Source organism: Nyctereutes procyonoides, unplaced genomic scaffold (genome assembly GCF_905146905.1).
Source record: "Nyctereutes procyonoides isolate TBG_1078 unplaced genomic scaffold, NYPRO_anot_genome, whole genome shotgun sequence".
Lineage (NCBI taxonomy): Eukaryota > Metazoa > Chordata > Mammalia > Carnivora > Canidae > Nyctereutes > Nyctereutes procyonoides.
In genome coordinates this window covers 11,080,263-11,096,212 of record NW_026575032.1, presented here as the reverse complement: position 1 = coordinate 11,096,212, position 15,950 = coordinate 11,080,263, and the positions used below count along the sequence as shown (strand labels likewise).

The following is a 15,950-nucleotide window of genomic DNA, read 5'->3' as shown; positions in this document are numbered from 1 at the left end:
TGGGGATGAGCTTCAGTCAATCCCTCTTAGAAGTCTTTTACCAAGTTCAACTATTATGAACAGGACATCGAGTGCCTTGTTTTTTTCTTCTCTCCGATTATAACTGTAGTTATGCAATTAAACTCACATACCTATGTAAATCTTCATATAATCACACTCTCACATTCCCTTGAGTGTCTAGATCAGCTCTGGCCTCCCCTGCATTAATAGATCTCTCCAGTGGCACCCATCTTTGCAAGGTATTTAGAATAACTTTTTTATTTTAGGCTGCGAGATTTATTCTCTGAGTGTGCTGAAAATCTAATTGACCCCTGGGGTGAAGGGGCAAATGCACCAATCTCCATGAATGAATCCATTAATAGGACTTCCTTAATGGGAATGGTTGGTGCCCTAGTTGGGCTTGTTTTTGTCTATGGTGCTCACCATTCTCTTTGGACCTGAATACCTAGATGGCTGGTGCATACCTGGGCAATACCACTTAGGTTATCCAACTGTACCCCTAATTTTCCACAAACTAACTAAGACATCTCATTAGCTGGTTCCCCTGAATTTACACCATCTAGCTAGAAAGGACCTCCCAGGAGGCATTCATGACTCAGGATGTGCTCCCTTTGGCAGGGCCATACTTCCATGGTTAGGGATAAATGTCAATGAGAATATGATAAGAAACCTCTCCTTTATTTTTGAAGGTAGAGTAGAATCTGTTGCTAAGATAATAGCTACCCACTAAGGATCCTTAGCCTTTCTGACCAAAGTTGTTGCCCTCAATTACCCATTAGCTGAGTGAGGAGGTGTCTGGATTGTGGCAAACACCACCTGCTCCCCATGGATTAACACTTCTGGAGAAGTTGAAACTCTGTTACAGAAGATCCCTGAGCGAGCCATTTGCCTTAAAAAGGTGACTGCTCTAGTGGGGGTCTTTCTGTGACTTATTTGATTTTGATCGGTTTGGGTTTTGTAGACCATGGCTCCAAAGTTCACTCCAAACATTAAAAATTATCCTGTTAAAATCATAATAATCTCCCTAGTGCATTGTATTCTCTCAAAAGCCTTAAATGCACGTTCACAGCTGCTAACCACCAAGAAAATGATCTCCCTAAGACTGGTATTCCAGAAAAGAAGCAAAGAGAATGGCAAATTTAAGGACTGTGAACCTGGAACTGTGACCTATGGATTCCACAAAAAGAAACAACAGAAGCTGCCAGGCGGTAGCTGAGAGTGGTGCTAATACCTTGAATTTTGATCACACCTCTCAGTCAAGCTGACAGTCTGATCAAAGGAAGGAATTGTTAAAAAGGAAACCACAGGTCCAAAATGGAGTCACTTCTGCTAGGCCCACATCACCAAATGGGGGCTTTATTCCTAACCTAATTGCAGTTTCAACTTTCCCCAGGAATGCAATCTTAATCAATCAGCCTGGAATGTTCTGCTCACCACCAGTGAAGTAATCCACATAATAAGACCCTTTTATCCCCCAAAGGGAGATGACCTTGCCTGAAATAATCCTTTATTTTGTTTATAACTCCCTTGTCCTGGCTTTAAAACCTTTCCCTTTCTGTAGCCCTTTGGAGCTCTCTTCTGTCTGCCACATGGGATGTTGCCTGATTTATGAATTGTTCGATGAAGCCAGTCAGATCTTTAAAATTTACTCAGTTGATTTTTTGTTATTTCACACTGCCCAAATTCATTTTATAATATAAGTCGTATGCAAAAAATATCATTCTGTCAATTATTCAGTAACTCCAACAAACATTTATTTGCATGGAAATAGAAAGTTATTCAAAAAGCACATTGGAGGTTGAGGGAGAAAAATCAGGTAAATATATCCTAGTGCAATCATACATATATATTTTTCATAGTAGGAATAGAGGGCTGTTTGAGAGTTGCAAAGGGAAATGACTGGAACTCAGCAGCTGTGAGTTTTATTTCCTTGACTCCATCCCACCAATAAATAGAGAGGCAAAGTTGAACTGAGCTGATGAGTGGATGCCAAAGGCAAGTCAACTTTAATCTTGAGAATTTGCAATAAGCACTGCTTAAATACAACTTGGAAGCAGTCTGGAGTTTTGTGAAAGGATTGATTTCCATTTGTAGACTATATTCCATACTTTTGGTAATTAAGAATAGCGATAAAGGGATGAAAAATGATATTAATAATAAAATACACCAACTAATACGCATTAGCATTGTGCTATGCATTTCACATATATCAGTTCACTTAATTCTCATAAGACTTTTACAGCTAAGTGTACTTCATATTTTACAAAGCTAAAGATCAAGATTCAGATGTGAAAGAACTTTTTAAAAAGATCTTCCCTGACTTTCTACAGCATTAAATAAATTTAAATTTGAAAGAGTGATCATATGGTGTAGTGTTTTTCAAACATTTGGGCAATGATTCACAGCAAGAAATATATTTCACATTGTGACCTATTTCACACATGTATCAGAAAAAAATGTTTCACAAACAATTATTTATTTTTACCATGAGTGATGCTTTTTTATACTCTTCTACTCTACATTTTTTCTATTCTATTTACTTATAGTTTTGTTTTTAGGTTTTCATCTTAATACATTGAATTACTCTCGTGACCCACAGTTGGTTTTTGACCAAAACTTTGATTACTTAATTATTTGATCATTTAATTATTTAATATTTTCCTATAATTTCTTTGGTTCTCAAAGTAAACTAGAACTTTCATAAAGGTAGATATTACTACTAGGCATTCTTACCTCCCCTTATTGTTGGGCCTTAATATAGGTGTGTAATTAATAATATTTAATTTTTATGTCTGAAAATTCATAATAGTGCTTAAATAGAAGAGTCTGTGATATGATTCCTAGAAAGGGTAAAAGTGAGGAATAGGAGGTACAGGTCTAGGGGAGAAAAGTAACTTGTAGTTATAGCTGTCAACATTTTATTGAGAATCATCATTCCTGCATATTTCAATTATTTCTTTTCCACCGTAGGGTTGGCTTTATTCGATGTCCAAATAAGAGAAATTTCTAGTCCTATCCCTTGTCTCTTCACAAAATGAATTTCTGTCCAGATATGTATAGTCTGAACCCTAGAAAATCAGTTACGTAAACCACATATGAAATTACAAAGCACGTTTCTTCTATTACCTTTAACTGTTTCAGAATGCAAATTTCTGCAAGATTCATTCAGATTATTCTTACATTATAAAAATCTATAATTTATATTTTCTTCTTGAATAGTGATACCCTTCTGTATTTTATTTTTTCTTAGGATTCCATTGACTTTAAATATGAAATAATTTCTTTCTAAAAGTTTAGATAAAACGTTTTCCTCTTATTGCTTGAAGGCACTCATATCCTGTGTACAACTTCTATATCATTCCTTGTGGACCCTTGGTATTACTACGAATCAAAAAAATTAAAAACAAAATATAACATTAGGTGGGAAAAATATATATTTAAAATATTCATTGTGGGTATCATGAGAATCATATGGAACTAAATGCCTACTTTCAAAAGTATAAATATCATGAAATCCTTTAAACCTAGCATATGTTTCTTCGAATGAGACTCAGTTTTGAACAGATGTCCCCTTAGACCTGTTATATTAAGACTAAAACTACTAAATCAGCATTAGTTGTTTTTAAACTTAGGGCCATATTTTGCCACTGATTTTTATTCAAAGCTCCCACAGACGTCAGTGGAAGATCGATGCATGGAAAAATGGCATAATATGTATCCTAGTTTTATTTATTTCATATGTATACAGCAGTATAAAATAATATATTACATTTACACTCATTTTACTTATGTATTATTATAGCATTCACAGTAACAAACACTATAGTTAAGATTTAAACTCATCTTTCGTTATAATACCCTGTTTTCACTCACAGATAACTGTCTCGAAAATGTGTTTAGAGCTGAAATTCCCTGCTTACTTTCAGCTCTATGATGTACGGATGTATTGGAAGTCTGAGTTCTAGCATTCAGACATTTTTGAGTCTCATGTGAAATTTTAATATTTGCATCATTAATGCAAAATTTTCATGCAACTCAAAAACATCTGGAGTGTAAAACTTCAAACTAAGCATGTGACAAGTTTTCAAGAAATAAAAGTCATTTTTCTAATTTTACAAATACTTAAAAAATAACAGTGATTAGAAATACATGCATGCACACTAAAGTATTAGAATTTTAGTCATATTATTGCCTGCAATACTCTGGCGGCACCCATCTACCAGCATTCTCATAGAATGCTATAATCTAAAACCTATGCCAAGTTTTAGAAGAAAAAAAAAAACTCTATTGAACAGTAGTTTCACAAATTACTGTATAAGGATTTTGTTCAACCTAGCAGAGGGTAATTCCTTGAAGTGCTAACAATATATAAAATAATTTTACTATTCCATGGTGTAAAAAATATGGAATTTTGTCATTTTCTGTTTTTCCTTGTTAAAAAGGAACATAAAAAGGATGTTAAGTGCAAAGCCTTTACCACTACAAAATTAGAGTTGAAAAAGATAAAGAACCCAAGAAATTGCAATATGAAAAATATAGGATTTTCAGAAAAATTATCAAGTATACCAATGTTTTAAATATTTTTGAGTTCCTCGGGTATTCAAAGCACACACAGAAATATGAGGGGGTGAAAGAAAACCACATGCAATGACAGTTAACAGTTCTCTCATCAGTCAGTACTGTAAGTAATTTTCATTATCCTGCCTAACATTTGCAATATTCTGACTGAGTAATTATATTAAATAGTACCTTTACTCCAGCAAATACTTTGGTAAGGTGAAATGATACAATTTACATGCAGTTATTAAAGTTTATGTTGAGAATTGTGAGGGTTTCTGTTCCTCCTTTATCGGAGAAGTAGGAGAGTTTCTACGTTACAGGAGATGTGCTGGCAAATTATAACACTATTAAGAGATGAAGCAAGAGGATGAATAATGAAAATATTTAAATCTTCTACTATAGCACTTATTTGCAATGTTTGATAAAGGCATTGCATTTAATATCTTCAAAAAACAGAATGTACATATTTCCTTCATATTTCCCAAGAAAGATGATACACTTACAGGGATACCATTATGTCTGCAAAGTAATTCTGATGTGGTATTTAAATTTTGGATTTAAAATGATTTCACAGAATTATGTTCACAAGGTAAAAATTAGAATTTTACATGTGGATAAAAGATTTCTAAAAAATTGTCGTTTGACATACCTTTGAAACATTAAGATACTGTTTCCACAGGAAAATAGTTTGACATTTTTACTACTTTTAACTAACCATGTTATCAAGGAGTAAATGCCATGATTATTCATTTTGGAAATAATTTACCTATGAAATATTGACTAATAATTTAGATATTATTTTCCTTTGATATTTATAAAATGATGTAAAATTGGATATTAGGATGACTAGATTAAACAGAAAAACTATTTTAAAATTCCTTTTCATACTAATCTAATAAGTGTTTTTTTGACACCTTATTATCAGTGGATTGCATTTTTCTGTTTTAGAGTCCCTCATCATTGGTAAATAACATTTTAGCCAATTGCTAGGTGATATCCTTACTCTATTGTAATTTCTGATTTATTCTGGATGCAATAGATAATTGATTAATAACTAAACATTTGGTATTTTGTTTTAAGTAATTCTACTTTTCCCCCAAATTAGGTAAAACTTCTTTGTTTTTTGTTGTTTGTTTTTGGAGATTAACGATATAATTTAAGAATTTAAATGCAAATTAGGAGAACTGTTACCATGACATATAAAAAAAACTAATGCATAAATATATGGCATAAGACATTTGTTCAAGGGAGATTATATAAATTGACATAAAAGGCTAAATAATTAAAGAAACTTTCTTAGAGTTGCATGAATGAATATAACTATAATATTTGAAGTGAGTATCATCTTATTTTTAATGCATAATGTGATAAAGCAGATGGATGTGTGTTTTCCCCCATAATTGTAAAATGATGAATGAAAGGTTTTAATTAAAGCAGAGTGATTCAACAAGAAAATCATTTTCTTGTTTAAAAAGTAATTACAACAAACAGACGTTTTTCCAGCTAAATTATATAGAAAGATATCCTTACTAAAATAGTTTATCATTCAAAATATTAATGTAGTAGTGCCAAAAGTTTGAGAAAATGTTACTGCTGCAGCTATGTGAATGTATGTGCTTTTTGTGTCATATATGATGGATTAGTTTTATATATTTTCAAAGGGTCCCCAAAAGGCTGGAACATTACATATATTATTTCAGTATATAAGATGATTGGGATTATGACATATTAATATCTATAATTTGATAACAGTCAAATGAGTGATGACAAAATGCCACTCAAATATACACATATCAAGGACTTATGAATATACATATACATTTTAATGTTAAATAGAAGGAAAATATTCCCATTTAAGTGACCATAAAACGGAGTGGGTGGGAAACATTTCTTATGTGTTAAGTTTTAATCTGTTCTTTAATAATATAGCACAGCTCAAAATATCCTGAATTCATAAGATCATTTGATGATGAAGGTAAATATTGCCAAATTGATTTGTGATTTGGATTGGGCAAACATTCAGATATATTGAAGGCTTTTTGAGAGGGGAGCTATGAGAATTCTTTTCTCTCGTAATATCTCTCTTAGTTAAGCAATCAACAACAGCAGGAAAAAAGAAAAAAAATAGGTAAAAGAAAAGAAAATACATCTTAATGGATTTAATAATTAACTTCATTGACAAAAATAAGAGGCAAGCTTAACCTTTCAAAGCTGACTCATGAGGATGTTTCTTATTAATAAAACACTGACTATGTTTAAGAGATAAAACTTTCACATGTAAGATAATACTGAAGCAATAATGTACCTTGCTTCTATCTCCAAATTTATTTACTTTAAATTTAGAGATCCCTTGTATCTTATAGTTACTCTTTACCAGTTCAGATATCAACATATCTCTATATATTCATATAGAGTTATAAATAAATTTGATATTTGTGTGTTATTAGGAGTCACAAACTATGCAAAACTATGTAAAATAAAATTCTGTGTGAGTCATGTGGTTGAGGACTCTTAAAATAGTAATCTTAATGACGTGTTTTACATCACAAAATGTACAGACACCCAGTGTTTGTTTTTGTTTTTTCCTAACCACAAATACAGATGAATTTATAGATACTTTATAAAAGCTTTAAACGATTCTAAATTCAAAGCCATAGAAATAGAATCGAAAGAATGTAGATTGTTAGCTATTTTGATATTACATGTTCAGTGCTCTTCTGATAACATCGACAGCTATATCTTTGGCATTGAAAATTCAGTACGAGTTCTTGACAAAATTTTGTAGCTTAGAGCTTCATTTTCTTTTAAACAAGGAAAAACAGGGCTGAATAAGATATGAAAATTGGGAGGAAATTATTAAGGATTGTTTTTTTCTTAATAAGTTTATCTTTGGGACCCTGAATTACCTTTTACTTTACTATATGATGTGGACTGTATGAATCCATTTAAAAACCAACTGAGTTGTACCACATTTTAGGAAAATTATATAATATAATATATATATTTTATATTTATTTAGAAGCTTTGAAATAGTACAGTAAACACTTTGCAACACGGTGTATAAACTACAGAATGTCTTTGATATTTTGTGGGTCTTCAGAATACAACATTTTTTATAACCCACAGGTGAAAAGAACATAATCACAATCTCTCTTGTAAAGTTGGAATAGTTTGGGGAACACTTGATCACACAAAAATAATATAAAACAGTCAAGTTTAAAACAGTGATATTGCATTTATAATGCACAAATTTCCTTTATCTTTATGACTGGCTTCTCGTGGTGAATATAAACATCTAAAGGGCTCAGTGACATTTGGAGAGAGAAAGATATATAGTGCTGTAAACAGGCACACACTGATCGGAGAGGCAAAATCAGTTGCCTCTAAAGTTTCTACAGTTCTGCACATTTCAACTCATTTCTCAGGCCTGCTGAGAGCAATCAGGTCCTATAATTGGCCACGATGACTCCGCCGGCAATCTAATACTCAGTTACACACAACTAACTGGATGGCCAAGATAATGAAGTTGAAAAGTTGATGCTTTTGTTGGTCGACTTTGTGCAAATCATGCTGCTTCAGGTAAATCCTGTAGAATTGACTAGCATATCCTTTTCCGTGCTGTGAAAAAGAAAGAAAAATACTCTAAGAAAAGGAGCCTGGGTTTTGGAGTTTAGAATTGCATGTTATTGTGAAAGAAACAAATACAGTTGGAAATAAGTTGTGTCCCTGTACAGACCCATGTAGTGTCAAAATACTTCAGTGTTAACCTTGGTTTCTCATGGTCAGGTTATTCTGGTGCTTGGCTTTCTGGAAATGACAATTTTGATATTTTAAAAAATCAGTCTTGCATGGGAGATGTATACTTTATATACTGACCACCAGTCATGTGGAGACTAACATTTTTAAGTGACATACAAGACAATCCCTACACTTCACTATTTAGGCATGATCAGAGTATAGGGAAAAAATGTATGGCCCTTAAACATTCTAGAGCAAGTCTTTATAATACCTATGAACAACTGGCTATATGTTTAGTTCAATAAAGTCAAGTTATATATATTAAATCAATATATAATACACTGAAAACTGTTCCAGAAAATACTTATGTAGTTAAAAAGTTAAAGGGTGCTTCACATTCTCTAGGTTTATTTTATCTCATCTTTGAGATTATGCAAAAATCAAACCTTTTTATGTCTGAAAAATAAAAAATATATATAAATTTATACCCTAAAAGCAATCAGTTTTCTTATAAATAAGGTAAAGGTGAAAAGAGAAAAAGTTATTGAATTTGGCCCAGTCTTATAAAATGCATTAAATTATGAAATAGAATTTCCAAATTCTATCATTTAGATTTTATTATTTTAAGTATTTTATTTATTTATAATAATAATAGATATTTATTCCCACCTATCCATAATCTTTATATTTGGCAATGAGCACAATGAGAACAGAAACTGCATTCCCTCAGTCAGAATCTGGCACACAATAGATATATAATAAAAATGTACTGAAAATTGTGTTCAATTTTGATAAAAGGTACTTTGGTTGTATAAAATCAATTGTAATAAAAATTATATATATGATATATAATATACATATATAGAGAGAGAGGGAGAGAGAGAGAGACAATTAAGAATTAAGAACTACTCTAAATAGCATAACTGAATTATTTCAATCTGGTGAATAGTTGGATTTTTTTGTTTCTTTTTGGGGTTCCTTTACACAAATGTAAGAATATAGTGGTCAGTTCAATTCCTCCTCTATGGTATTTCCATTTATTTCAAGTGGGTTATTTGGTTATATATTTTTCCTAATTTTTTTCCCTAATTCTCTCATTTATTTTTCTTCAGAAGCTCATTTTGTGAACCAGACTATCAAACATTGCTTCCCTAGGCTACTGTTTAGCAGACACGTCAATTAAAATTGTAAAAGTCAGGTACCGTCATTGACAGAAATAAAGTGACAATGATTATATACCTGTTCTATATAGTAACTAGTATTGAAAACAATCAAAACATATTTTGTTTTGTAATATTATATAGCATCATGAATTATAAAACAAGTTAGCTACAACACAAAACTCCCTGGTAGTTATAACTTACCTGGTAATAATACTGCCCTTTTTAAATAATTAAATCCTATTTTCCTACGCTGTTGAATTCAAATACTGTTTCATGATAAACTTGAGTATATCTGATTTGAATATATTTTGTTTATACCCCTCAGAATTTAAAATTCTTCAGTAAATTAGAATAATTAAGCACCACAGAAATTCAAGTTCATAAAATGAATTGGGCAAGTAATTACAGTGATCAAATAATTTATTGTCCAAACTGAACAATTATGTGAGTAAAAGGGAACGCTATTAATAATTACATAAGACATAATCCTGTGCTTTCATGGAAAACTCAGGAGATATTAAAACCCTATAAACAATATTAGTGTTCTCAAAATATGTTAGTGATATTACTTCCAGGATGAAGCTTTTTCTCAAAATACTGATTTATAGGAAACATCTTTTTAGTAGTTCAAGGACAAGGACAAAAGAAACTCAAGAGTGACCTGTCTTCAACCTATAAAGTAACTTATTTTGTGTAAAAATTCACATACTGAAAAGCTGCATCTTTGTACAATGTGGAAATTAGTCAACCTGATACATATTTAAATCAGCAAAATATTTCTAATTAGGTTAAAGGACTACTTATGGGAAAAGCTATTAGCATGGATCTTATGCGTTCATTTGTTTTAGTCAAAATAGAAAAAGAAATTGTATTATTAAAATAGAGTTTTAAGAAAACAGAAATTGAGCACACATTATGCTTGCTATCTTAAATCTAAACATGAGCTTAAAATGCATACTTTAATTACTGCTTAGAGTTGCATGTGTGCTGCTTTTATTTAAAGCGCACCTATTCCTGCTGTTGTATGAATAATACAATCGCCTTTTATTAAATTACCTCCTCCTACCTATCTGTTAACTCAGGAATGCCCATCTGAAGAGGACAAGTGATAAGGGCTATGATTACAGGTCAGAACAAAGTAGAATCAGGAGGAAAGATTTCCTCCGTTTCTGAAGCAAATTTCCCAGATGTGAAGTACTGCCAGACAAACTAGAGAAAATAAATATTATTACTAAAGTTATAGCCACATACATTTTGTTTCAAGGCTTTTAAGAGCTGAGTTTGAATACTGAATACTCATTATCTTTGAGGGCTGTCTGGGTTAATGCTGAACAAGTAGCACACAAATATATGTATATTATATATGTATAAATACACACACACACACACACACACACATAGCAATGTTATTACATTTTAGAGTCAGTGCCAAGGACAGTTATTCCACAGCATTAACTGTTATGGCTATGCGCTTGCTGAAGCATTTCGGGCTAGAGACAATGGGTCATATACATCGAATCTCTATGCTTTATGATGTATTCTATACACGTCTGGGAATTATGAAAGCATACTTGAAAATTTTCCGATTTTTCTTTTCAATTCACAAATATATTTTCCCCCTAGCTATTCATCAGCATATGTAGGGAATTGGTCACTTGGTATAGATAAAATATTTTTTTTTTCAGTCAAATCTAAAATAATAGGAAAAGGACTGTTAGTATTTCTTTTTACTTCTACTTATTCTCTTTCTAAAATACTTTATTTATTCATGAGAGACACACAGAGAGAGGCAAATACCTCTGAGCCATCTAGGTGTCCCTACTTCTACTTATTCATTCACTGCATTTATTCTTCAGAATAAGTCATAGAAATCTCATATTTAAGACATTTATTGTCCGAACTAAGGATGAAAAAACCACTCTTAAAGGAAAAGAGATATTCAAATATTTACTTTTTTACAATTTACCATATATATGTATGTATGTATTTAACATATACATATGCAGGGATGCCTGAGTGGCTCAGCAGTTGAGCATTTGCCTTAGGCTCAGGGCAAGAACCCAGAGTCCCGGAATCAAGTCCCACATTGGGTTCCCTGCATGGAGCCCGCTTCTCTCTCTGCCTGTGTCTCTGCCTCTCTCTTTCTGTGTCTCTCATGAATAAATAAATAAAATCTTTAAATATATATATATATATATATATATATATATATATATGCATATACTAAACATACATTGTTTTAATGAAAGTTCCAGGTTAAATATCTTTCCTTATATGTGGAATCCTGTTACTGCCCTTGATAATTTGTCCTAAGTATGATATTAAACTTTGGAACATTTACAAATTCTGATCAATGACTATAAGCATGTATGTTGCAAAGATAATTGTAACAATGCCAGTCCTGATATCCTATTTACACCATGCATAATAATAGTACAATTAGCTTGGTGAAAAATAATTTGTTATGATATATTAAAATGGCAATTCAGTGACTTGAATATTCACATTTCTATACCTGCCTAACAGGAAGCAAAATACCCTTTCTATTTTATGACAGTATGTGAACCACAGAAGCTTAAGAAATCAATAAACAGGGGCACCGAGGTGGCTCAGTCTGTTAAGCACCTGCCTTCGGCTCAGGTCATGATCCCTGCTGAGCAGGGAACCTGATTCTCCTCTTCCTCTGCCCAATCACCCCCCACCATGCTTTCTCTTTCATTCTCTCTGATCTCAAATAAATAAAATCTTGAAAAAGAAGAAAGAAAGGAAAGAAAAAGAAAGGTGTGAAGCCATCTAACCTATTTTTGTGACTGAAAGAAAGAAAAGCCTTCCAATATCCCAGATGATTGAGACCCCACTGCAGTGAAAAACTTCCAGAGGCTGAGATCAGTAACCTACTCCAGAGCACATTCAAATATTTAATGAGCCTCAGGGTCAGGACACTTCTTTATATGTAAAGTGAATCTAGCAGAGGAGAGTTAAAGCCCATTACCCCTTATACAAGTCAGAAACACCTGCCCTCTGTTCCCTGAGTACAAGCATATCATAAACTGAAAGATCGTTTAAAAGCAAGCCTCCATTAGAGATCTGTCCAGTTGAATAATCAATTCTTTTAACTTCCCTCTATCTTATTCTTGAGCCATTTTTGAGGATTCTTTTTAAAAACCTGGCTATTTTTTTTTCTGTCTTAACCGTAAAGTCTAGAAATGAGCATAGCAGCAGTTAACTATTAAAAGTGGGTCGCTGCTTGATTTGTCTTTTATCTTCCCCCTTGAACAGTATTAAATTTGCTTTTATAGGGGTGGTGGAAGGGGAGGAGGGCGAGGGGTGGGGGTGAATGGGTGACGGGCACTGAGGGGGGGCACTTGACGGGATGAGCACTGGGTGTTATTCTGTATGTTGGCAAATTGAACACCAATAAAAAATAAATTTATTATTAAAAAAACAAAAAAAACCAAAAATTGCTTTTATATTTTAAAATATAATTGTACATTGTTCATTTTGCAAATGTTTTCCTTTTCACAAAACTGACAAGATTTTAAATTTTAAGATATATTCAATGAAAAAATGGATAATTTATCATGAATTATAAAAAGACTGAAAACCTTCTGTTAATATAATATATGTTTCTTTTGTCCGAATATACTAGCTTAGAGTGGCTGTAAGAACTTGGCTTAACTTGAGTTCTTACATTTATTTCATAATATTCACAGCATCCTCACACTAAATTTCTGTTTCTCCTTTCATCAGACAGTCTGCTTCTTATTCTACCTTGACAGAGTTAAGGGGTTAGAGAATCTATCTAGAAATTAAGAGTTCATCTGGAGAAAGTGGTTCCAACTTGATTAGTCTTTTAGAAAGAAAACTTTGTGAAATAAATGACTCAAACAATCCTTGAGAACATTCATGCAAGAAATACACATTAAAGCCAAAATGTTCAGTTTGGTCTATATGTGTATGTTATGCTTACAACGTAATTTGCAATTAATAACTGCTTGTTAAAAGATACATTCGTGGGTATTTGAAGACATAAGGAATTGGCAACCGTAGTTTTGTGGTACAGAAATCTGCATCAGTTAAATGAGTAAATGGACAAGCATGTTGAGCGCGTCCTTTTCATAGACATTTTAACTCTAGCAAATTTAGCACCCTTAACTACTATTAAAAAGAAAATCACTGCCTGTCCTTTTCATCTTTCAAAATGACATCACTTAGACCAAATTCCTCAACTGGAGCTGCATACCTACCTAATCTAAATGCAGTTTCAACCACCCCCAGAGATGTAGTCAGTCAGTCAGTCAGAAGATAACTTTCTGATTAGCAATTAGTGCCAGTGAGTCAGACACAAGGGCCCTGTCCCTTCCCCAAAGGAAGATGAGGTAATCTGCATAAGACCCCTTTTTTATCCCCCTAAGGAGAAGCAGCCTTGCCTGGAACAGTCCTTTCCTTTTGCTAATGACTTTTTTCTTGCCCCACCTTCCTTCTATAAAAACCTTCCATTTTGTAAAATTCCTCAGAGGGCCCCAGTGTTTGCTGGACGCGATGCTGCCCGATTGGTGAATCATTTAATAAGGCCAGTTAGGTCTTTAAAATGCACTCGGTTGAATTTTTGTTACTTAACAATAGCCGCCATCTCCCCTAAGAATCTAATGCAACCAATATTTCTACATATTAGTTGTGATAAAGACCTTTTACTGGGACACCTGGGAGGCTCAGGGGTTGAGTGTCTGCCTTTGGCCCAGGGTGTGATCCCGGGGCCCTGGGATCAAGTCCCACATCTGGCTCCCTGCAGGAAGCCTGCTTCTCCCTCTGCCTATGTCTCTCTCACTCTCTGTGTCTTTCATGAATTAAAAACAAAACAAAACAAAACAAAACAAAAAAAAACACCCAAAAAAACAAAACAACACTGTATACCGATTTGAGGCTATGGATTATACATGAATTAGAGCTAATTTTCTCACTAAGAATGGTATATGCAAAGAAAAAATTTATTTTGTGAGCTCGAATGAGCCCCCTAAGATCAAGTAAAGTTGATGCACTGGCAAAGCCCTGAATTTACTATCGGTGAACGGTTCAGAATGTATCGTTCAATGTTTATTTTCAAGCCAAACTTTGTTATTAATTAAAAGACTTAACAACCTTGAAAATAGGAGCTTCTATTTGTCCAGAAGTATACTCCACAACTGTGACAGTTTACCATGACCCTCATGTATCTTTGTATGAGAAAATGAAACCCCTTGAAACGTCCCAGGTTCCTTCTTGATAGAGGACTCAGGCTTTTAGAGATTTCTATATACTTGCATGTGTTTGTGTGTATTTGGGACGTATAATTTAAAATCACCTTCACACTACTCTGTGGGTTACTGCAACCATGTCAGCTACCACTAATATTTTTGACAGGGTAGATGTACAATTATAGTAACCCAATTTTATTTGGCTTAAAAATCTTTAACTCTAATTAATTAGATTAATTAAGAGTGCTTTGAATTCTATCGCAAAAAAACAATGATAGTGTATCAGCTCCTTTAATTAGACAATACACCTTGATTATTATCATTATCTAAATTGATTTATGCAAGATAGCTAAAAACATAGTAATCGTGCATATTTTTTTCCATCTAAACCCAAGAGTTGTCAATATGCTAAATATCTGTTTTTAAATGCTAAAGACATTACAATTTTAAGTTAAAGTATTTGCGAATAAAATAAAAATCTACTATGACAAAGCATTGTATAAAATTTTATAGATTCAAGGAATCTATCTGAAACTCAGCTAGAAATGTGGGAAATTATGCCTTGGAAGCTTAACAAATTTTCCATGAAGGGGGGAAATAATAGGATATAACCCTGCCCGGCCCATGCTAGTTGTTCCATCAAGCGCTTCTGATGAACAAAAACACCTTACCTCAACTCACTGGTATCTTAAAATCAAGTTTGGAGACTGAATTCATTTTTAAGTGCTTCCACTCTATTTTGATATGTAGTCGGGCAATGGAACTCTGACATATATTGCCCTCTATGTTTATGATAACATTGAAAATTTTCCTGGAATCCTTTGTCATAATCCATTAAATATGAACACTGATTTGTTGCAAAACTATTTGAAAATCACATTTTTACATGGGCAGTAAAGAAGTACTCTTGAAATTTCTTTTGAAGACAATCCACTCAATTATCTCACTTTAATAATGACAAAGAATATTTTCATTTAAGTTAGACAAATACCATTATTTTGTGTATCTAAAATTCTAACAAAATATCCATATTTTCCTTTAAAGAATAAATGGTTCTTTGTCTTTGAGACTAATGATCAATAATATTTACTGACATTTAGACACTTGTATTTCAATTAGTTTTCTTCAAAACAACATTAGAAGATCAAATTAGTTATTTCCCTGCAATATTGAAATTAGCATTAATCTTCAAAGCAGAAAGCACGAAAAATGCCTGAATGGGATTGGTCATTCCTACAGGTATAAGGATCTTATG

General features: G+C 32.8%; 1 protein-coding gene across 2 annotated transcripts in view; it reads right to left on the bottom strand.

Annotated features, from left to right (window-relative positions):
* The window catches only part of PCDH10 (protocadherin 10), a 61,083-nt gene that overhangs the window by 11,656 nt on the left and 33,477 nt on the right, over positions 1–15,950 (bottom strand). The window contains exon 5 of one of the 2 annotated variants that reach the window (XM_055316938.1): positions 7,537–8,178. The exons of the other annotated variant lie outside the window; for it this stretch is intronic. Within the exon in view, the coding sequence (XP_055172913.1) occupies positions 8,159–8,178 (20 nt within the window). The 3' untranslated portion in view covers positions 7,537–8,158. Of the gene's footprint in view, positions 1–7,536; positions 8,179–15,950 lie in introns of those variants that run through there. 2 annotated transcript variants of the gene reach the window in all.